The sequence below is a fragment of the Rhinolophus sinicus genome, chromosome 1, assembly GCF_057876585.1.
Source record: "Rhinolophus sinicus isolate RSI-liver-muscle chromosome 1, RSI-T2T, whole genome shotgun sequence".
NCBI lineage: Eukaryota > Metazoa > Chordata > Mammalia > Chiroptera > Rhinolophidae > Rhinolophus > Rhinolophus sinicus.
In genome coordinates, this window is record NC_142501.1 from 51,888,790 (window position 1) to 51,913,460 (window position 24,671).

General features: G+C 38.5%; 1 protein-coding gene and 3 non-coding genes across 7 annotated transcripts; all 4 read right to left on the reverse strand.

Moving 5' to 3' along the window:
- Window positions 1-1,095: 1,095 nt before the first annotated feature.
- KANSL2 (KAT8 regulatory NSL complex subunit 2) lies at window positions 1,096-19,850 on the reverse strand. 4 transcript variants are annotated; one of them, XM_088799077.1, is made up of 10 exons: window positions 19,653-19,850; window positions 18,834-19,092; window positions 17,875-18,053; window positions 17,261-17,375; window positions 12,112-12,275; window positions 11,717-11,883; window positions 10,627-10,723; window positions 6,919-7,070; window positions 2,535-2,654; window positions 1,096-1,822 (listed from the first exon to the last, which is right to left on the reverse strand). In XM_088799077.1, exons 1-10 carry the CDS (start codon window positions 19,843-19,845, stop codon window positions 1,691-1,693), a joined length of 1,578 nt encoding a protein of 525 aa, XP_088655203.1. In that variant the 5' UTR covers window positions 19,846-19,850; the 3' UTR covers window positions 1,096-1,690. The 4 variants fall into 4 exon arrangements, with proteins under 4 accessions (XP_088655203.1, XP_088655196.1, XP_074181866.1 ...); XM_088799070.1 differs by having other exon boundaries at window positions 6,817-7,070; XM_074325765.2 differs by having other exon boundaries at window positions 6,817-7,070; window positions 11,717-11,879; window positions 12,108-12,275.
- Window positions 2,042-2,178, reverse strand: LOC141570280 (small nucleolar RNA SNORA2/SNORA34 family). Its single transcript, XR_012494285.1, has one exon. It is a non-coding gene; the product is annotated as a small nucleolar RNA SNORA2/SNORA34 family (small nucleolar RNA).
- Window positions 3,444-3,577, reverse strand: LOC141570279 (small nucleolar RNA SNORA2/SNORA34 family). Its single transcript, XR_012494284.1, has one exon. It is a non-coding gene; the product is annotated as a small nucleolar RNA SNORA2/SNORA34 family (small nucleolar RNA).
- On the reverse strand, window positions 10,400-10,536 carry LOC141570278 (small nucleolar RNA SNORA2/SNORA34 family). Its single transcript, XR_012494283.1, has one exon. It is a non-coding gene; the product is annotated as a small nucleolar RNA SNORA2/SNORA34 family (small nucleolar RNA).
- Window positions 19,851-24,671: the final 4,821 nt, after the last annotated feature.

The window sequence follows — 24,671 nt, forward strand, 5'->3', positions numbered from 1 at the left end:
TTAATCAGCCAGCAGACTTTCTCATAGTGTGGCCTGAGGTTCTTCCTACCAAATCCTGTTTTTCCTGTGCCTAATAGAAGCCAGGACCTTGGAGGAGTGGCAGCTGTATGTGGCCTTCTCAACTCACCACTGCTGCTGAGTTTGCAAAGTGGCCATCGAAATTTCTGGGGTGCTAAGAATGCAGATTCCCTGGCCTCTACTTCCTGCCCCCTCCATCCAAAAAAGTGCTCTTGGGCCTGTTAATTTACAAATTACCTTGAGTGATGGGTGGACGCTAGTGGTTTGTAGATCACTTTTTAAAACAGGAAGAACATATTCTAATCTCTAATCCTGATGCAGGAGCAGACATGTTCTTGTTTGTTAAGCTTGTCTTGTGTATAAAGTACAAAAAGTACTAAACAAGAAAACAGTGGGAACCACAAACTGAAGAAAAAAAAAAGAGTATACTACTGAAGATGATCTCAGGAATTCATCTGATGGACCTTCTGAGTTACTTTTGACCACTCTCTGGATGTAGATATTTAAACTAAAGCCAAGGTGATGGTGTAACTACATAAACTCCTCTGTTCCTCAGCTCAATTCTTAACAGAAGGTAATCTTTCGGCCTCCTTGTCATAAAGCATTATAGAAATAGACAACTTCGAGCATAGGTAACTTAACCCTAACTGAACTTCTATTTTAACCGTACCCTTAGATTCATCGTCAACATCATCCTGACGATTTAAGCCTCTCTCTGTGATCCAGCATCAGGCTCAACTTCTCTGGGAGATATAGTGTACATCATTCCTAGCCCTAGAGTATTTTAAAATGATAATCAGACAATGTGAGATAGACATGGGAGTGGAAGTAGGGAGCACAGAGGAGTGTAAAGAAAGATATTTGGAACGGTAGGCTTTAATAAGGAAGTCCCACCCCTTTCCATTTACTTCTTACAGGTTTTTATCGTATCCTGCAAACCAAAACCAAAGTCACTGAAAATGTATTAACCTCTTGGGATGGAAGTCTATCTGTCCTGTTTTCCCTTTCCCATCAGAGACAGCTCCCTAAGGACCCCCTCCCCCCAAAAAATACATACTTTCAAATACAAACAAAACATGCATTTAAGTGATGGTTTTATATATTCGAACATTTTAACATTTAATAGAAACTATGTATAACAACTTTTTGTGATATCTTACATTAAGACAGTCACTACAGAAATGTACATAGGTTAGAAGCCAGAGGAATGCTGTGGGCTGTTCACTGGGAGACGGCGGTTCATATTACCTAATTAGGTGAGAGGTGAGGACAGGTTAAAAGGCAGCCTGTTAGACAGTGGTAATGAGTCACTGGGTCCATCACTATCCCAAGGGTACACAGCTCCCACCTAAACACCTATGGAGATTTGTCCCAAGACGTGGGAAATCCCCCTACAAAGATGTCTCCTCTTAGGCACAAAATCCCAAATATTTGCTCAATCCCAGCAGCAGATTCACCTCTCGCTCTCTTCCTTGCTGAGTGGGAAGACACCCACAACTTTTAGACACTTGGTTTCTTCCCCCAAAATTTGGTTTATGTTTGACTACAGCACTCAGTAACCCAGAAGAACAAACTGGTCTGGGTTGTCCTTTAGTGAGAGATGGTCAGAAGTACTTGTTTAAAGAACAGGACATTCAAATCCTCCAAAGTCAAATGGTTCCCCCCAAAACTATCAACTGATAGAAGTGGGTTCTGGCTTCCCATTTGCAGTAGCCATTCCACTCTGAGGCAACGCTGCAGAGGTTTTCTCAGAATTTCGAGATCCCTGTGATCTGCATCCATCTCCGGCCATCTGCATCTGGCCCTGTTGAAAGAAAGTCGCTTTGGTTACAAATTCATTTGTTGTGGTCTGAAGCATGAATCTGACTTATCAATGCCATGTATCACAGCAACAAGAATAAGACAGCAGAAATAAAACAACTCTGGGCAGTTGCTCTTCCCCATACTTAACTATCTCTGATCCTGAAAGCAGAAGTCATTACTTGCAGCGTTCCTAACTCTCCCAATGGGAGGGAGAGCTATGGGTTGTTTCTTCCAAATGAAATAGCCATTCTCTGCTGAGGTTCCAGAACAACCAACAGATCACAGGAAGATGGTCCTTTGGGCCTCTGCTTGAAACCAACAACCATAGTGTACTTGCTGGTCTTCAGTCAGGGCCATAGGTATCCCACCCAAGGCGCAAAGAAAGAAGCCAAATCGCATTACTTATCCTTGCTTTATGAGGAAAACAATTCCAGAGTTAGACTCCTTTAAAAGCAACAATTTACCTAGATTCTTTGTCTCGACCTTTTCTAGTTAACTAAATAAATTTGTGTCCTGCTCTCTGAGCTATGATAACCAGGGGACATTAGGTATTCTAAGAGCCCATCTGGAGACTGCCACCTGGGGGGACCTTTACAGTCTAGCGATGACAACCCCGCTCCCTGGGAGTACATGCTAGCAGAGCCATCAGGGAACCCACTGCCTGGCTAGGGTCACTACTGAGAGAAGTCTGGCTGGGATTGTTCTTCACTTGCCAAAATATCCACTGTGCCTTCAGCAATGTCTTTGACTGAATGATCTTCAAGGGTCAGTGAAGGATCAAAAAGCAAGGGTGAAGGAGGGCACTGCGTACCATCACCCACGACATCCAAGTCCTAGGAAAAGAAAAAAGCCTATTAGCAGTACCAAAGAAACGAATTAGCTAAAGCTAGTAGTTTTCAGCAAACCTCAAAGTAATTCTCCCACTTCCCTCACCCCTTGCCCACCTTGAACCAAAAAACTAAAAGATTTTCCATAATGTCCAACAAATGGGATAAGATCTAAAAGCACTAAGATATTTTTTTTGCTGCTGAGTATAAAACACGGACCACTACAGTAGTTTTCAAAAGTATATTTTTTAAATAGGAAAATACCAGGGGGTCGGGGGAGAGGGGAAGTACGAGTTATAGTTTAATGGGTAGAGTCTCTCTGGGCTGTTTGCAAAGTTCTGGAAATGGACAGTGGTTATGGTTGCACAATATGTGAATGTACTTAATACCACTGAATTGTACACTTAAAAATAGTTAAAACAGTAAATTTTATATTAAAAATATTTTACCACAATATTTATTTTTCTTAAAAGCATATTCTAAGACTAACTGTAATTAATACCTAAATTCACCAGTGGTGAATCTAGTATGGACAAATCAGCCTAACTTCAAATTAAAATATTGCCTTAAAAGAGGGACAGTATGACACTGCTTGATTAATGTCCTAACAGGCACAAAGCAATCCAGGGAGCAAGAGAAGGAAAAGGAGAGAAGAAAGAAAGACAGACAAAAAACTCAAAGTTCCTCTTACTGGGTACAAAATACTATTTTGGTTAAGGCCGTATTCCCACAAAGTAAGTCCCTGATTCTTAAACTTAACATGGTCCAAATGCTCAGTTAAAAATACTGTCTACAGACTGTTTCTTCCAATGGAATTGGCCATTCCCACTGGGGTCCTGAATAGCCAACAGAACACAGGATGGCATTGCTCTTGGCTCCTGTTTGAAACCAACAGCTACAACAAACCACTGGTCTTGATTCAGGGCCTAAAGCATTACAAAGGCTCAGACAATGTGTCAAACTGACTTTCATGCCACCACTTTCTGAGAGTCTACTGTTAAACTCTCCTGCCTAAGAGTGAAAATTACCCCAGGGTTTATACTCCCCCATGCCCAAACCACTTTATAGAGGCTCTATGTTTCTAGTAATCTAGCTTCATGAGAGGCTTACTTAATTCTATGCTTTTGAATAAGAGTTTGAAATCCTTTCCCTTCCTTGGGTGTGCTAATCACCAAAAGCGAGAATCACATCTTTACAATTAAGGTAAAATAAAGAATATACATCAAGAACATACTGAATTTAAAGCTGCTCAATTTAAGCAGAAACAGAGGGAAAAGGATACAGTCGGCTACATTCATTTCAGATGTGTTAGAAACTTCTGTAATATCCACAGAAACCAGTGTTCTCACACCGTTAAGACAGTGAACTATTTTCCCCAATTATTTTACTATGCACAATTATTATATAAATAATTAAAATGGAATTTAAAATAACCCATTTAAGTGGTGAGACAAGTTTTCCAAGTCTCATGATGATAATGGTATGGAAATGTTTTCAAAGGAAAATAGATACTGAAAAGGCTTTTCTCACATATTCAGTGTTGTCTGTTACAAGAATTAAAATTGGGGAAAGGAACCTAAAATAAGAGAGGAAAAAACAATCAGCAGAAATGCCTACCAGCAGGAATGCTTAGAGACACAAGCATCAAGACACTGAGAATCCACTTTTGTTCTGATCTCAAAAAGAGCTCAAACACCATAAACACAAAAAAGAGCAAGGTCAAAGTAACAGGATTAAGGTATTAGGTTGTTACTTGCCAGACATCCCTGGATCGAAGCACAGAAAACAGGCAAGTGTAATATCCAGAATGAAAGGCTGAATTTTCACCCATGTTAATATTCAATACCTAGCCCTCCCACAAGTCAAGTTACCAGAAATTATTAACAAGTTATAGAAATGATATCTAAAGCAGAACATAGGTAAAAAGATTGGTGAAATTCATAAAAATCAAGAAATCATATTTTCCCAGCAAAATTTTACACTGATAAATATATCCAGAATTTGTGGGAGGGCAAAAATTGTTTTCTAAAACTGAATTTTGTTTCAACATTTCCTGGAGAATTCTTACTTCTAAAGGTTAAGAAAAAACGATATTTTTTAATGACCAATGTGGTTTATCGAAAATACATTAATATGAGTACATTAACATAATAGATGATCAATTACAAATAGGTTAACTGTTTATCATTTTTACCTCTAACAAAGGTACATCTTAAAAACCCACTGGATTCTCAAAAATAAGGTTACTGCTCAGATATTCTTTAAGAAATCCATACCACATATAAGGATTAACAGATTTGATGATATATTTTAAATATTTAAATTAAAATTCCTTAAATGACAGTTTTTGCCTTGAGATCACATTTTACAATCTTTAATATTTTATGTAAATATTTTATGTAAAAAGAGCAAACAAGTATATAATCTTCAAACATATTAGGACAGTCATATTTTCTTAAATCTGGATTATCAAAGATTTGAGAAAGAAAACATTTAAAACAAAGCAAAAACAGGTAAAAGAGGAAAAAGCAAAATGGTCAAAACATAAATGTCCCTAGGAATTAACAATCAAATGACATAAACATTAATAACCTAGTACATAATATACATGTGCTAGTTTCTATATTCGTACATTAATATTTGAAGAGAATTTGGTGATACAGTGGTTATTAGGTTATTTTTTAGACCCTATAAAGCTCCTCATGTTACTACTACGTTTAAAAAAGTAAAAGCACTTCTCTGGGTTTTCTTCACATGTAAAATGAAGGAAGCAGACAAAAATCTGTCCCTATCAATTTACAGCTATCTAGTCATTTACTGTCCTCAATATAATCTCACTGGAAAAATCTGGAAAACACTGGAACATATAATCTCTAAGGTCACTTGTATTTTTTTTTTTTAACTTTTATTTTAAGTGTTTTTCCAGGACCCATCAGTTCCAAGTCAAGTAGTTGTTTCAATCTAGTTGTGGAGGGCGCAGCTCACAGTGGCCCATGTGGGGATTGAATCAGCAACCTTGTTGTAAGAGCACCGCGCTCTAACCAACTGAGCTAACCGGCCACCCCTAAGGTCACTTTTTAATTCTCATATTCTATGAATCTGTGTGAAAGAAGCTTTTTAAAAAGCAAAAATAATCAGGATAACAAAAACTATAGTATTATAAATGAAGTAATAAAAACCAGACGTTTAATATACCTATAGACTGTATATAACCCCCAAAAAAGGGGAGAAATTATGGGGGGAAATTGCAATCAACTTATTCTTAATGCCACTTTTTCTTTTTCACATATTACCCCCGCTCTAGTATATCTTTTTAGTGAGCAATATCCTTGAGGCCACCCAAATCTTACTTCCACCTCTAGCAAACAATCTTGCAACCTATATTGAATTTTCCATTTAGATCTGTCACCTTAAACATGTCACAGTTATACACAAAATACCTTTATTATGAAATTCAGGTATTTTTTCAGAATAATGAAGCTCTTTATCCAGAAGGCTAAAGATTAAGTAAAGTGCCAACAAGAGATGGACTGTCAATTGATCCCTAAAGTCAAATGGTAGATAGTACTAATTAGGGAAACAAAATGTGAGCTGGGTTTATGGGCTGAGGCCAGTCGAGGAACAAACTGGAAAAGGTAGAGTAGCATATATACTTAGAAGACTGTAAAAGTAAATACTCAGGGAGATCACTGTTGTTCTAGTCCGTTCACAAAATATGTGATAACAAATCAAAAATGAAAAACAGTAACCACAAGTAAGTTCAGACTCATTTCTTGGCAGACTCATTAATCTGAAAATGAAAACCCTGACTACAGAGCCGAAACGCAAGTTTACACCATCAAGAGTAGATATCAGAACTCATTTGTATTACTAAGATTCTAGTGAATCATTCACCTTACGGATGGGTACCATATTCCTGGCTACACCAAATCCAACCATAATCTTGACATTCCAACTTCAATTAGTTTAGTTTCCCTTATTCCCTCAGAAAAACTTCTGCCAATTTAAACTGTCTCTAAATGAACAGCTAACATACAAATACAACCATACATATAGAATTTCAAATACTTTATCAACTCTCCTAACCACAAAAGACTAACCTATTCTCACCATTAATAAATAAGGCCTTGCCTCAAGGGCCAACCAGAGCAGAGCTTCTCTAACTTACATCACTGAACTCCAGAGGTAAACTCTCAGTGGGCTGAAGCTCAGCAGCACTCAAGTACAGATCCATGGGGCCGGCTCCCAGATCGTCTGGCACAGACAGTACCTGCTCGGGCTTATACATCTGAGGAGGCAACTGGAAATGCAGTGGGCAGCAGGGATCCTCAGAGAGGTTTACAGGAACTGGTTTGTTGCAGGGCACCTCTTCAGACCCCTGGCAGCATTTGAAGAGAACCTGATTCGTGTCCTGACAAATATCTGTAGAAAAATGGTCAAGGAAAATAAAATGGATCTGTGGAAGGTACAAAATAGAGGTGTCTGCCATGTAAAACCCAAAGTCTGGACTACACAAGATAAATGGTTACATTTGATACAGAACCAAATGCAGTCAGCAACTTTTAAAGTTACTTCTCAAAATTAAGTGTCATTTACTAGCATCTAATTCTAGCTCTACCAGTAATTTAAAACTAGTTCTCAACCTCCGTTTCAAGATCCTAGTCATTTAAACGAGAGACATGAATCTTGTTCTCCCTTATAGGGTCAAACACAAAACAGTTGAAAACACAGTGCTAAGCAAACAGCAAACAATCCTAGGAATCTGCACCTATTCAGAAGAAACATGTCATGACAAATGCAAATAGATTGCAGAGGCTTCTACCAACCCCTTCCAAGAGTCGAGACACGTTATATCTGCTCCACTAAGCAGTATGGCAAAAAGTTTGTAAAAACTTTTTAAACCTTTTTAAACATTCCAAAATGTTGACATGATAAATTTCTTTAAAGCAGCAGGGGACTAGGGAAAATGGAAGCTCTAGTAATAGTAACTAGCTATCACATCCTGAAAGTAAAAATACATTCCCATGCCCCGTTTTTAGACGGGTGCAGCGTGAGGGGTGTTAGTGTAGGGGGGTCCTATTATGATCCCCAAAAGGGAAAAGGATAATTTTGCTTATGAGGGCCCATGGAAAGAAAGTACTCCAGGAGCTCTAACAACTTTCATTAAGGCTAGAAGCAGAAAAGGGTTATTATTTCAAAATTGGTAAAGAAGCTCTGTAGGATCAATCAAAATTGAAATTAGATAAAAATAACATTCCAGTTCAAGTTACTCTACGAAATACATTTTACATTACCATTTCTTGAAATCCTAGCTATATGGTTATTTTCCTATTATTTCAAATTTGGGCTTATTTTTAAATAAAAAAGCGGGATTTTCTATAAACTATCCAGGATTATGAAATTATGGGTAACTTTTATCCTCAAAATTTTAAGGTAATTTTTAAAACCTAAAAAAATCTAATGTACATTGTAATTTTTAAACCAAATGAAAACTCTTGAATAAAGCCGTTTCTTTCAATTCATTCTTAGAAATTGCTAAACTTATTTTTTAGGCAGGGTTTCACAACCGTGGCATTAACAGCATGGGCTGTCCTGTGTATTGTAGGACATTTAGCTGCATTGCTGGCCTCTACCCACTAGATGTCAGTAGCACCCCAACCAAGTTATGACAAGCAAAAATGTCTCCATTGTCCAACGGGGGACAAAATGGCCCCCAGCTCAGAACCACTACTCTGAAGGACCATCAACTATTAATAGTACAAAGTAAACAAATGTTTATTGGATAATCAAATGAACAAACATGAATCTAATTAGAACAGATTTGCAGTCTCTATGTGCTTAAGAAACCCAATCTTCTTGAAATTATTAGTAGTTAAAATGTGAATCCATTAAATGTTTTAATCAAAACCTTTTTCATGGAATTCACAGGACTCTCCCAAGTCTTACTTAACACCACATAGCCTGGAAAAACCCTCCCCACCCCATCCTCCTCCACCCCATTTCCTTTCAGATGGGGACAACACAGACAGAGAAGGGAATGGTTGACCTACAACTAGAGTGTGGGTCCTTCACTTTCAGTCCAGTGCTGTCTCCATTAGACCAGAGTAAAGAGTTAACAGGTCACCAATGGCAGTCGCATCTTGCTCTGAAATAAGGACTTAAGGAAGGGTAAGTGACTTAGGCAACTATGGAGTGCAAAGGAAAAGAGCATCAAAGAAAAAAATACTTCCCTTCTCTTTTCAAATACATTTCATTTTCAGCTTTGATTTTTAAAATATTAATATGCTAATAAACTGAGCATGGTACTATAAAGAAAAGTCTAAAATACTCCTTAATACCTGTAAATTGGGTTTTTTGCCTTATAAAGTATTTCAAGCTCACTGAAGAAAACCTGAGAAATACAAAGCAGTGGAACAAAAGGCATTCACAACCTCACCCTCACCATCCCAACAGTCAATTTCTATTACATTCCCTCCCAGTATTTAGTTCCATGTACTTAAAATATACTCTACAGAATTCCATATCCTATTTTTGTTACTATCAAACATTTTCCTACGTCATTCACATATTTTGTTAAATATATTTAATGCCTGAACATACTCAATATCATGTTGTACCGTAATTTTCCTCCCTATTCCCCATCTCTGAAAATTTTAAGGCTGTCTCCAGTTAGAGAAATTTTATGTACAAATACTGGTCTGCATTTGATTATCTCCTTAAAATAAATTCCCAGGGATGACATTATCACATCAAAAGAATATAAATATTGTCAAACTGCTTTCTAAAAAGCCTGTACCATTTTATATTCCCACTGGCAGCGTTTAGAAGGACGCGTTTTCACCACATCAACGCCAACCTTTGAAATTCATTCTGTCATTAAATAGCATACCTCAAATTTATAGATTAAAAAATTTTTTTATTTCGTATTTCATTTATTTATAGTAATGATAAGCACTATTCAACTATCAGCCACTTCTACTTTAAATCTATCCATATATATAGCCTTTGCCCAATTATGTTTTAAGCATTTACCTTTAGTTTTCAGTTACTTTGCACAAGCATTTTATACATTAAGGACAATAATCCTTTAACAGACACTTGTTGCAATAATTAATAAATTGGTAAAATATTTAATAAACAGAATAGAAAAAATCAAGTCTTCCTTTCAAAAAACCAAGAGAAGGTTCTCCTCTTCCTATTAAACAAAAAACAAATAAAAACATTTTATTTTCCAAATGTTTAATCTGTTGCCAGGTGAATGGCAAATCCAGCAAGATTTATTCCTTTCATATAATGAAGATCATTGTATTTAACAAATACTTTTACAGTGAAAGTAACTTTCTCAATCAATGTTCATAATAAAGATATACTTTCACAATCTAATAAATAGCTCAAAAAGTTTTGTAGCTCAATAGTAAATGTAGTCTCATAGCAGAATCAAAAGGTGCTAGATTGTTGAAAGACAAATTAATTGGGGGGAAATCATCCCATTTTTGGAAACAGTTAAAAGTTTCCAATTTGAATGAGTACAAGTCAGGGCCTTAACCATATAAAAGGATAATACTCAAAGGAAGCCCACAGTTCAGAATTATCCTATTGTTACTGGTAGAAAATCCAGTCTTTTTGTAATAATTAGATTTAATAGTTTAACAACTCTAACGAACAAGTTAAATTGGGGATCTCTGTATTTTGGAATCCCAGTATTAACTGACTACTAATAAATATTAGCCCACATCTATCACCAAGGTTTCAGATGTTTCTTTCTAATGAATTGACCATTACATTTCCTAAATCCTGAAATGGCCAACAGACCATAGAAAGACATTTCTTTAGGCTCCTGCTTGAAACCAACAGCTTCAGCAAACTGCTGGCCTTGATTCAGGGCCAAAGGAAAATAAAGACCTTCTATTAAATAAACTATCAGAGATTCCCACTAGCCTTCAGTCTAGCTAGCAAACTGAACAGAGTAAAAAGATACGGGTAAGGCAGTGTCTGGTCATTGGGAGAGACTGATTAGAACAACGAACATCATCCACAAAAGCCAAGCACCTCTGACTGGAACGAGTGGTATGGGCCTAAAATGGAAAAAACAGATAGAACAAAAAAATACAATCAATTATCTATGAGAATAATTAATTATAACATGTAAGAAAAGCGCATCTTTAAAAGCTGTAAAATTCAACATTTAAATTTGTCCACCAATACTACAGTGCCAAAAAAAGTATATACATTTTAAGAAACAAAAACTGTATTGAAATTATAATACTCAATATATACCGATAACAAAAGATTAATACAAATCACGTTTGACTTCTGCAATTACAAGAGGTGCTCAAGTGGTTACCATCAGTGTCCAGACACTTCCGATTACGGCGAACTACTGCTTGAGCAACGTTGACCAAAGTGTCCACTTGTGTACATTTTTTTGGCACCCCCGTATAAAAAAGGAAAAAATAAATTAAAAATCTCATGCCCAAATAATGAGTTAACCTTAATTTGAAATTCATTCTCCGTATTATACAAGTGTAATATAGCCTAATGGTTTTCAAACTATTTTCTCTTTTAGCAGAACCCTTTGCAAAACTGTAATCTTATGTGGAGCCTCAACAAATAAAAGATAAAAATGCAATTACTCTTACTGAAGCAGAGACAAAGGACTTAAGAAACAAATTTAAGAATGATCACTTAACTGTGTTTCCTATCAACCTTACTACCCAACATTCATTGTTCCTATTATTCTACCTATTTTCCCATTTTCGACAATCTGTCCCTATTTCTGAAGAATTTCTGAACCAAAGAACTGAGAAATCTATGGCAACACCTGAATTTGCAGACGAGAATAGAGGCGCAGCGAAGTTATCAGTGCAGGCACAGAACTGGTCAGAGGAGAGGGAACAGAGACTTGAACCCGTATCTCCAGACTTCCAGGTAGATGCTCTTTTCAATATACTGTACATCCAGTAAGTCAGATGTCAGAGCCAAGACCGTACACAGCAGTGTTTTGACAATTACCCTAACCTTGTAAATAAACCAAACGTGTATACCTTAGAGGTACACACACAAATTACCTGCTGGGCGGCACCATCCGTGGCCAGCATTCTGCGCTCCTTCAGTTGCCTATGCAGTAAGGCTTCCACTCCATAGCGCTGACGATACCGCCGAAGACATTTTAGACGCTTTAAGTTCTCTCGTTCTTTGGCCAAAAGTCCCTCTGGGCCAGTCAGGAGACTACTACCTGGAGAATCACAACAGTCAAGATGTTAGCTGCCAAGCAACCAATCAAGGACACGTCTCCAAATTAACAAGAAGTGAACAGAAAAATCATTGGCAATGAGACAGGCAGTTTCAAAAGCAAATTCTCCTCCACTCCAGATACCCAGACACAGATAAATCTAACTACTGCCAACATGTGGGTTCACATGTTAAACCTACAATACCTTGTTGGAACCGGCATAAAACTTGCCTAGAGCTTCATGTTCCACTTTGCGATTATGTAAGTAACGTCGCTTCTTCTCTTTGAGCAGATGCTGAAGTCGTTTAAACTGATCAATGTACAAAGACTGTAAACGAATTAGTTTCTCACGCATAATCAGGGCCACTTCTTCAGCTGTGTAGACACCAGCATGTCTGGAATAACACAGAATTCAGCAAAGCATAAGAAAGCACAATAAAACCCAAGCATAAAAGGAGAAAAGGGTAGAGATTACACTTAAGTTTGTTATTTAATAAGCAGTCACTGCTGAGACAATCGCTTTGTTAACAGGATTCTTTTCACACATTTTACCACTCAAGTTCTGTTACCAAAAACAAGAAAAAGCAAATCTCCAAGAATGGACATTAATTTATGATCTCACAATTTGAGGAAGGGAAGATGTTTCATTATTTTTCCCAGTTATTTGCATTATGTTTAAAAAGTGAAGCTATAGAACACTTTTTTTATTAAAAAATTATTTATTACAAAATTTTTATTAATCTACATTTTTATTCCATCTAATAATACAAAAAAATCACTTACCAGTCAGGACAACTTAAAAACATTTGATATAGTAGTATGTATCTTAATATATTTTAATTAAAATACAAAAGACAAACAATTACAACTTCTAATTTAAAAATACACTACTCTATTAGAGTTTACATGAGCCATCAAACACTGGTCACAATGGCTAGTCATTGTCCTCAGCTTCTTTTCTTGATAACAGTCTCAAATTAGAGTACCCTGGGTTAACCCTGATTGCTAAAGATCAACGATCCATATCATTTATTAAATTTTGCTGCCAATAAATAGAACTTTTAAAAAAGTTATTCTAGTGATTAATGAGGTCACATAAGCAAATAAGTTAAAAGGCAGTTTAACCAGACTATTTCCTGCTTCTGATTTAACTCAAAATTAAAAGATAAACTGCAAATTTAAAAGATTTTTAGTTTCATTTGTCTTGTATAATTATATAAACAAGGGCAAGCTAAATATATACCGACTTGTTATTCTCATATTTTGACTTAGTAAAAATTACTTCCCTTAAAAGGCAATACACATGAATTAATCAAACTAATTTTAAGTCCAAAAATTAGGCTTTCTTAAAAAATTAGCTGTTAAAAAAAAAAAAAAGTACCTCACACAATAAAAAAAATTAGCTATTAAGTCACTGAACTACACAGAATAAATAAAATTAACTTTAGGACTGAAAGCAAGTAATCTCGGCCACTGTTTTTTCTTAAATATAAGTAAGAACCAATTACTACCTGTGTATAAAAGTAGAACTACAAAATACTCTGAAGTAAAAATAAGTAAACAGAAATTAAGAACCAAAAAATGAAGAATCAATTCAGCAAATTACAGAAATAACAAAATCCAAGACTATCAGGAAATGTGGATAGGTTTTAAAAATATCTGATGTCTAAACAAGGTGACTAGATTATGTCTTCAGGAAAATGGGCTGTATCTGCAACCCTGAAATACTGAGGCCTTAATCTAAGTATCAAGTTTATTAAAATGAAATTAATTTCACTGTACCCTATCAGAAGAGAATTTAACCAACAGTTTGGGAACTAGAATTTATAAATGGGAAGACACTACAATTAGAATTTCTACAAATCATTTCGGGTAGCGGTGAGAGCACCTTGACTACGATGAGTGCCTAGTTAATGTGACAAATGGGTCATTTATTTATAAAAAGATGTTCTAGACAGTCACAATTAGTTGTCTAACTCCCCTTGTGATACGTGCAAACACAAGTCAAAGTTTTATTGTTAGAATTCATCTTCAAGAAAGAGGGTGTCAACTTATATTCCATTAAATAGTCTCTCACTAAAAAGCATTCTCTCAAATTTCTTTATTTTGATAACAATGAAGACTCAATAATCTGAAATGACGATTACCAAAACAAGTTCTGGATGCTTGCTGAAGTCATATGACAAAACTTATTTTTTTAAAAAGATTTAACAGTTAACTGTGAAAGATTTAACAGTTACTCGTAAGCTAAAATTTCACCTGCATTGGACATTACTATAAACAAGCCTTTAAAGATTACTTTTTACAAAGCATTTAAGTAAATGGTTACTTTGAGGGAAATCACATATATACTGGGGGTGCCAAAAAAAATGTACCTAAGTGGACTGGCCCAGTGGCTCAGGCGGTTAGAGCTCCATGCTCCTAGCTCCGAAGGCTGCCGGTTCAATTCCCACATGGGCCAGTGGGCTCTCAACCACAAGGTTGCCAGTTCAACTCGAGTCCCACAAGAGGTGGTGGGCTCTGCCCCTGCAACTAAGATTGAACACGGCACTTTGAGCTGAGCTGCCCCCTGATGGCTCAGTTGGTTGGAGCGCAGGCTCTCAACCACAAGGTTGCCAGTTCGATTCCTCGAGTCCCACAAGGGATGGTGGGCAGTGCCCCCTGCAACTAAGACTGAACACAGCACCTTGAGCTGAGCTGCCGCTGAGCTCCCCAATGGCTGTTGGTTGGAGCGCGTCCTCTCAACCACAAGGTTGCTGGTTCGACTCCCACAAGGGATGGTGGGCTGTGCCCCCTGCAATGAGCAACAGCAACTGGACCTGGAGCTGAGCTGCGCCCTCCACAACTAAGACTGAAAGGACAACAACTTGACTTGGAAAAAAGTCCTGGAAGTACACACTGTTCCCCAATAAAGTCCTGTTCCCTTTCCCCAATAAAATCTTTAAAACAAAACGAAACAAAAAAATGTATGTAAGTGGACACTTTGGTCAACATTGCTCAAGCAGTAGTTTGCCATAATCAGAAGTGTCTGGACGCTGATGGTAACCACTGTGAGCACCTCTTGAGCCAGTAACGTAACTGGCCCAAGGTCAGATCGTTTGGTATTACTGAAGGGAAATGCAGGTAGCATAGCATAATTGCAGATGTCAAACGTGACTTGTATTCATCTTTTGTTACTGGTACATATTGAGTATTACAATTTTAATACAGTTTTCCTTTCTTAAAATGTGTATACATTTTTTTGGCACCCTATGTATATCTATAAGGCAGAAACAAACTATGCCAACAGTAATTCCTAGGCTAAAATCCCTAATGCCATTACTGCAAATACGAAAAGCACCCTTTCTGAAACAAGCAAGTGAACATATATGCTATCAATTATTGATTCAAAAGCGACCCTAGTAACAACAAACACTTACACCAAAAATGAAAATTTTTAAAGAATTTCATTAAACACGTGTATTAAAATATAACAAGATAGTAATATGTAACTGTATTAATAAATTGAATATTAGGGCTGGCCCGGTAGCTCAGGTGGTTGAAGTGCTGTGATCCTAACACCGAGATTGCGATTCGATTCCCACATGGGCCAGTGAGCTGCGCCCTCTACAGCTAAGACTGTGAACAAACGGCTCTCCCTGGAGCTCGGCTGCTGTGAGCAGCCGGAGGTCGGTGTGAGCTGCCATGGGCTACCGTGTGCTGCCAGGAGCAGCCGGTGGCCACTTAGTGGCCAGCATGAGTGGCTGGTGACCGACTGCCTTAGCCGGGGGGGTGGGGGGTAGCGCAACGCTCATAACACCAGCATGGGTCAGGGAGCTGTGTCCTACACAACTAGACTGAGAAACAACGGCTTGAACTGGGGGAGGGGGGAAAAATGGTTAAAATTGTAAAGTTTATGTTATGTGTATTTAAAACAATAAATACAATAAATTAAATATTAGCAGACATTTAACAACTCTATTTACATTTCTAAAAATACATATATTTTAGTAGGTCAAAAATTTTCTTGGATAATCTCACCAAGATAATTAAGGAAAGCCTTATATTTCATTGCCTAATAGTTGCACATATTTGATGTCTTATTTTCCCTTTTGAATGTTCCTTTTAGGAGAAACTAACATCAAGTACCTAGTCCTTTTAACATTTATACTTCTCATAATATTAACTGGTATTTTGATTTACATAGCAGTCTCTTGTAAATTATAAATTAGCATGAATGTGTCCCCTAGAGACTCATCTACTCTAGATTACTAATGACGAAATCAAGTTTCTGAACCTTCAAACCTGAGTGTTTACCACACTTCAATGAAGTCATTTTGTGACTCTGTATAGAGTCACCTTTTCAAAGCAGCAAGGTTAGCATTTCTAGAAGCACAATGAAAAATAAAATATATGTATGCTTAATACAAAGTTACTACTAAGAGAATCTTGCTAGAAAACAAACATTCCTTTTCAAACTACTTAGAGCCTTTCCAAACAAGTACTTCCTGAATAGCTGACTACACTGAAATTACTGGAGAAGTAGATAAAATGATTCTACTCAGGAAACGTAACCCTAAGTGACTTCTTATAAACCTCAGAATCCAAGGTAACGAAGAAAACACTATTCTAAGAACTTAAGTTCAACACAGTCTAGTACAGAAATTCATTACCCCCTCCTACTGTTTATAGTACTTCTTCTTAAACTGTGAGTAGGAAGTATTAAGAGACAGAAATCAGAAAGGGGGGGAAGCAAACTAAACTAAACCTAAACCATGAGACTTAAGAAATATGAGACTTCAGAGTGGCAATGTTTTTATGTTTCTGCAATTCCTAAGGTGATCGATCACAGGTTAAGTGAAGAGCAGAACCTTAGTAAAATATAATTAGGCTGATTACTCACTTCCTGGTTTCTAAATGTTTCTCTTTCTTAGGCATGAAATTAGAAAAAAAGGAAACGCTGGAATACCTTTTTATTTTTCTTAAGAAAAAAAACACTTTAAAATGTAACTTTGCAAAAAAAAGTAGTTATTCAAATATAATCACTGTTATTCTTGTGGTTTAAGCCAAGAACCCATTCACATCAATTTTCTCTTCTCTAACTGATTCAATCCACCTCCACTCCTACGTCCAAGGAATTTCCTATTTTCTCCCCTATACTTTCTCAAGTGCATAATTTGACGTCCAAAAATTTTCTGAAAGTAAAGACTTCTAAAAGAGAATCAAATCCTGCTTTGAAGTAAGAGTGATGAATCATGGCACTTTAGTTTACAGCTGTTTTTGCTCACAAATAGCTATCTTCAACCCTCCTAGGTTATTAATCTACCAACGGTATGCAATACTACATTCCACATAGTAACTACATAAAATATTTAAAAGCTTATGTGGAGTTACAACTTACTTTAGGGGATCTTCTTGATCACTGTCTATGCTATCAGCTTCACTGTCAGGGTCACCTCTCCATGTCTGATCCACAGTAATGGGTTCCTGCTCCCCATCACTCCAGCTGTCTTCATCTAAGGCAAGGAAGGGAGAGTAGCCATTAAGACTTCCCATCTCTGTAACTCCACTACACAAAACTGTATTACTTAACATATCAAATCAAATCTTAAAATTAAAATAACGTAGTATAAAGGTACTGGCAAATAAAAATGGCTTAAAAAAAATACAACCCAGGTAAGATTACTTATAACATAAAGGAATTAACCATGCCTTCAAAAGGTCAGAAAGTCCAACTCAAAATTATTTTTGGTTCCTGAAATTACCTCACCTAGCAAAGATGAAAAATATATAAACAGCAATGAAGAAAAACAGTCATAAACTCAGGAAAGTAAATCTAAGCACAAACTACTTAAAACTGAAAAGAATTCGTGAACAACATAGCAATCCTGGAATGAATTAACGATGATATTGTATTATCAAGTGCCATATATGTTCAAGGCACTGTGCTCAACCAAAATAAATTCTTTGTTACCTTTCTTCCTCCATTTTCATTCTAGGAGAGAAGATCCTTACCCAGAATTCGGCTGGCTTCACTGCGACTACTTTCTGGAGTCTGAGACCCCAGCTCTGTCTTAGCATATGAGCTCAGCTGGCACAAGAGTGTTTCACCCACAGGGCCTGGACCAGTCTTCTTCATTTGAGCATGAAGTGCCAGGGCGTTCCTACGGGCGTGTTCAGCACAGAAGGACACCCTAAGGAGACAAAATATTAACATTGTATACTCAGGTTCCTTCTTGAAAGAATTCAGTGCTTTCCATAGTCGCAGATCTTTAGATCATTTTTAGAAAATTAAAACAATCATTATTTTCATTTATACACTAAAAAGGCCAGTGAGGCAGAGTAATTTCACTGGCCCATGGTCAGCTCATTTGGTATTACTAAAGAGAAATGCAGGTAGCATAATCTAATACACTACCCATCAAACAAAACATTCCAACTATAAAAATGCTGACATCATTTCACAAGAAATCTGATACACTTTTGTCTTTCAAAACTGATTTTGGAAGGCAATTCTACATTTTACTTCGGTATCAATACACTGTAGTTAATAAGATGTGGAACACAATTTTAAAACCAAAAGGTGTATGCAGAATTATCTATCAAAATTATGCTTTTGCATGGATATCTTTGCTTACATAATGAAAGCTATGAAGCCTTTCCCAGAAAAATACACATAAGTACAATTTTGCATATTATTTAACAAGGTTCAGGCCCAGCCAAAAGAGTCATGGATCCCAGGATTAAGAATAACCCTTTATTTTACAGATAAATGAAAAGATCCAAAGATGAACTGAGTGGCCCAACTGGAAGTGGTCTTCCGGTCTCCACCTTTTCATTTGCCAAGGATACAGTCATAATCCCAATTTAACAAGCACATGAGCTAAAAACTCGGTAGCTATGCCCATACCCACATCATACTCCATCCAGCTCTCACTTTAAAAGTACAAACAAAATTATCTACATATATTTACCCATCTTTCTTCTCCGGCTTTGGGGCAGCACTGGGACATCTTTTCCCATTCTTCGTCGATATATAACTACATTGCTTGAAGGGTGCATTCTTATCTTCAAGGATATGTTTAATGCAAAATTCCTGCCCCTCCAGACGAGGTTGCGAGCATGGGCGATGAGTAAATGAACAAGCGAGGGGCTCCTGAGACCTGGGCACTGGGGTAATCCTCCCCCGATTGGTCGGCAAGACGTGGATCCGAATCCTGTTCATACCAAAACCTGCAGGATCACACAAAAGACCAAAAAAACCCTTACCCTTACCCAAAATTTATCCTCCACAATATGCAGGCAGACCGCGGGTAGTTTCTAAAAAACAGACAGAAGTAACGCTCCGTAACTACCCTCAGCCAGGTCTCCCCTGGCATTAGTGAATTTTCCTCCCCTCCACTTCTCCCTCCGTGCCCGCCCCAACCCCGACCACCACCACCACGTTAAAAGTATCTCAGGGACTCGCAGAGCCGCAGCTCGAGCGGGAAGCGCCAGCGCCCGCCACACGCGGAGGCAGCAGCGCCGCAGGGCCCCGCCTCCGCCTCCCAGTACACCGCCTTTGTCCCGGCCCGCCTCAAAGCTTAGGGTTGAGCCCTGCCTGTCCTCGGCTACCCGTACAAGCGCCATTTTGTCCTAAGACTCCGGGCACCGGAGAATCTAGGTCTTGGGAGCCTATAGGAGAAAAGCAACTCTGATGCTAATCGAAGCAGAGGAGCAGCTCGGAAGGGGCAGAAGGGACAAAACAGCAGCCTAACTGCAAAAATGAAGAGCAAGCACCGCCGCCATCTTACCTTTGCGGCCCCTCCGCACCACTCTGGCCGCGTCACCCGCTTCTAACTCGGTCCCGCTCCTTTCCGGTCTCCCAACCGCCGATTGGCTACCGCGCCTACGGCGGTGTGCCACCATTGGCCGAGGCCAGCTACCTATAAGGTTGGGGAGGGCGGGATTATGAGAAATGTGAGGCTGGGGTAGGCGAGACGACATGTCTGTCAGCAACTCGAGTGAGGCGGAGCCAGCGCGGCCGGCGGGATCCCCTCGCGGCTGCTGCTGTATTTCCAACTCAGCGTCAGCGCGTCTGGTTTTCAGGCCTTTTTTGGGGTACTCTGTGGTCTTTGGCTGCTGCTACTTCAGCACCCCTACACAACCGGTAAAAAAAAAAAAAAGTCACACATCTGACTCTTACTGTTTATTTTATACAGGAAAAGGCCTTAGTTTTCTTTTGTGAACAATTCATTTACTGAAATATTTTCTGAGTATTTAAGTCTGGGAAATTATATATATAAACATTTAATTTTCAGAGCAACCCTAACAGGTGGAGGCTATTATCTCTATAACCACGTTAAGATAACTGAGGAACAGAATGGGCCCATATCTAGTATATGGAGAGACAGGCAAACTTGAACCCAGCCCTCATTTTGTATCCCTTTTTGCCTCTCATATAGTAAAAAGAGGATTGGACTGGAAATAAGGAAATACGAGTTGTGTTTTAGGCTATGATTCTCTAAAATTCTCTACAATTCCATGCTAAATAATGCAGGTATATAAAAATGGCAGACACAATCCCAATTTTATCCTTTAAGGATTTTTTTAAAGTTTAAAGTATCTCTTTTTTTCATTTCCACCAGTTCTCCTGTGGAAATGAACAAACACTTTCTCCCCATAACCCTCTGGATCTTTTTTGTGTCCCAAACTTACCAAGCACGCTTATCTGCTGTCAGTTTCATTTACATAAGAGATTTCTCCACTACCAATGAGGTAAGCATGATTCACAGTGGAGGTGAGCATAGAGAATCCACACACACTCAAGAACAGCACTCAGTTTAGGCACAAGGAATGATTAAAACAAAAACTGGAGGAGGGGGAAGACAGGTGAGATGCTGTTCCCAGAAATTAGGGTAGCCCTAGAAGGCCCTCTCCGAAAATTTATTCATTCAACAAATATTTATTGAGCACATACGTTAAGTGCCAGACACTGGGGATACAGAGAGAACAAGAAAGATAACCCTGCTCTTTTGGAGTAAACATTCTAGAACAGTTTGGGATTATGGATGCAATACAAACCTAATAGCAACTATGATTTACATACATAAGCAAATGGCAGACACAATCCCAATTTTATCCTTTAAGGATTTTTAAGGATTTAATAATTTACCCAATTAGCCTAGGGTAAAATTGGTCTCCTTATACAAAGAAGGCATTTGTTATAAATACCCCATAACTCAAAACTGTTTTATGAGGCAGTCACATTACAGAAAATCTGGGAATCAGAATCTGCAACCAATTATGGTAATATCAAAACTCCGTGCTCCTAACTCCGAAGGCTGCCGGTACGATTCCCACATGGGCCAGTGGGCTCTCGCACGATTCCCACATGGGCCAGTGGGCTCTCAACCACAAGGTTGCCAGTTCAATTCCTTGAGTCCCGTAAGGGATGGTGGGCAGCACCCCCTGCAACTAAGATTGAACAAGGAACCTTGAGCTGAGCTGCCTCCCGGGGGGCTCAGTTGGTTGGAGCGCATCCTCTCAACCACAAGGTTGCTGGTTCGACTCCCACAAGGGATGGTGGGCTGCGCCCCCTGCAACTAGCAATGGCAACTGGACCTGGAGCTGAGCTGTGCCCTCCACAACTAAGACTGAAAGGACAACAACTTGAAGCTGAACAGCACCCTCCACAACTAAGATTGAAAGGACAACAACTTGACTTGGGGAAAAAAAAAAGTCCTGGAAGTACACACTGTTCCCCAATAAAGTCCTGTTCCCCTTCCACCCTCAAAAAAAAAGGAATATTAAAACTACTATAGGAAATAATGTAAAGAGGCATTAAGGACTAGATAGGGATGCAACAAAGACTTCCCAAGACTTTTTTAATTAGAGGGTCTACTGAAGATCTTAGTTGAAAACAAGATCCTCCTGCTAAGCCCAAAGGAGACAAAAAATTGCTATTTAGAACCACTTCCTTCTAAACTGGGGAGGAGGCAGATATTACTAGAGTCAAGATATTGGCAAATTCTTTGTGCTGTTTAACAAAGTAGATGGCTGTTTTTAATCCACTAAATGAACACTTTGCTAGTTACTGACAGTTTAAAGTGGACCAGAGGGTGTTTGCAAATAGAGGTTGGGAAAGGTGAATTCTTGAAAGAAACGAATTTTTTTTAATTTTGAGTTTTGGGGGCTAATCCTAGAGAAAGGTGAGAGACTGAGAATAATGCCACACTCCTGCTCCTTCTGCAGTCCTCCTCATCTCAGTATAACTCCATCCTTCCAGTTGGTCAGGCCAAACACTGGGAGTCATCCTTCACTTCTTTTTCTTCCAACCTTATAGCAGATCCTACTGGCTCCAACTTCGATATACCGTGTTTCCCCGAAATAAGACCTAGCCGGACAATCAGCTCTAATGCGTCTTTTGGAGCAAAAATTAATATTATATAAAACCGGGTCTTATAGGAAAATGAGACTGAGACCCGGTTTTATATATTAATTTTTGCTCCAAAAGACGCATTAGAGCTGATTGTCCGGCTAGGTCTTATTTTCGGGGAAACACGGTAGGTAACTTTTCATTACCTTCAGCGCCTCCAACCTGTTCCAAGCCACTCATCTCTCACCTTTATTATTGTGAGTCTCCTTACCCTTGACTCCTACAATCCATTTTCAACACAGAAGCCCAAATAAACATATTAAAACCTAGGCTAGATTATGTCACTCTTCTGCTCAAAAGTTTTCAATGGTGCTCCATTTCACTGTCTTTATAATGGTTTACAAGGCCTTAGTGTATCTAGACTTTTATTGCCCCGCTAACCACATATCCTACTACTCTCCCTCCTCACTAGCTACACGGGCCTTTTTCCTACGTTCTTACCTCAGAACCTTTGCGCTTGTTTCCCGGAATGATCCTGGAATGATCTTACCCCAACTATTCCCATGGCTTGCTCTCTCACCTTTTCAGGCCTTTGCTGAACTGTAATTTCATGAGGTCTTCCTCCTTAGCTGTCTTATTTCCAATTTCAACAATCCTACTTACCTGCACACACATACAAAATCCCTATCCCTCTTTCCCTGCTTTACATTCTCCAAAGTATTTATTATCTAACATACTGTTTTACTTGTCTCCGCTGCAACTAAATGTAAGTTCTACGAGGGCAGGATGCTTGTTTATGCCGTATTCCCATCAGTAATCAGTACATAGTATTTGGTACTATTTTCTAGTGCAGGAATAAATGAAAAGCAGGGCAGTGCCTGAAACTACTTTTTAGAATAGGTATATCTAGTGCAGCATGTTCTCTATTGATTTCCTTTTGTTCAGCATCGTTTTGCTATAATGTTGAGAAAACAGAATCGCTTCCTGGCTGTGGCCACTGTGTAGTTTGCATGTTCTCTCCAGGTTTGCGTGGGTTTCCTCCTGGAATACAGCTTCCTTCCACATCCTAAAGATGTGCAGTTAGGTGAATTGGCTTGTCTAAATTGTCCCAGTCTGAGTTGAGTGTGGGTGTATGAGATGCATCCTACAATAGAGAAGGGCATCCGTGGGTTGGAAAAGCAGGTTGGAAAATTGTTTTATTTTAAAATTAATCTTTCTTAAATGTATGCAGAGGTCACAAGTATTTCAATGTTTAATACTAGAAGTGTTTGGGGTCCTTATTGTAAGTTTAATTTTTTTAAATCAGAAATATGCCATAGGAACTTACCTCTTCAATTAGCCTAGGGTAAAATTCGTCTTCTTATCTGTCATTTCGCTTAAAGTCAGTTTCCAAGAACCTACTGATGATGTTATTTAAGTTTCAAGTGTACAATGCTATAATACATCTTCTGTGTATTTCACTGTGTGTTCACCACCCAAAGTCGAATCTTCCGTCACCATATATTTGATGGAGTATTTGAGCATAAAAATTCTTTCCCTTTAAATGTGTAATTTACAAGATTGGCTTGTGTGCATAATTTTATTATGTCCGAGGAAAAGGGTGAGTATTCACTATTTTTCCAGGCACCAACAAGAATGCTATTCCTTTTTTCCTTCCCAATGCACTCCTAGTCTATACCAACATTTTGGGTTTTTCAAAGAAACCAACTATACAATCATGAATCATGTTAACAGTGCTTGCTAGATAAGCAGTACATTTTGCTATCATCTGTTCAGCTATGTATTTTTTGTGTACCAGTTACTCTTCCAGATATCTACGCAACAATGTTCAATGAGGGTTCCTCCCCGCCCCCCAACTACATCATGCTTTACTCTATCAGGTTCAATGTGATGACCAAATCTTAGGTCTTTCCAATGGTCTCAATTCCCCCAGGATCTTGTGCAGTAAGAAAATACATACTACTATCAAAACTAAAACAAAACTATAATCATATCAATAAAATGACAGTTAAAAACTAATTTGGGGGGGCAAACAGGTGGCTCAGTTGATTAGAGCAGGAGCTCTGGGCAACAGGGCTGCCAGTTCGATTCCCACATGGGCCAGTGAGCTGCGCCTTCGCAACTAGAACAAATCAATGAGCTGCCACTCAACTCCCGGGTGGCCAGATGGCTCAGTTGGCTGGAGCGCGGGCTCTCAACCACAAGATTGCCAGTTCAACTCCCACAAGGGATGGCGGGCTGCGCCCCCTACAACTAACAACAGCAATTGGACCTGGACCTGAGCTGCACCCTCCACAACTAAGATTGAAAGGACAACAGCTTGACTTGGAAAAGTCCTGGAAGTATACACTGTTCCCCAATAAAGTCCTGTTCCCTTCCCCAAATAAAAAAATATATATATTTAAAAAAGAAAAAAACTAATTTGAAGTCTCAGTACACATAAACAACAATCGGA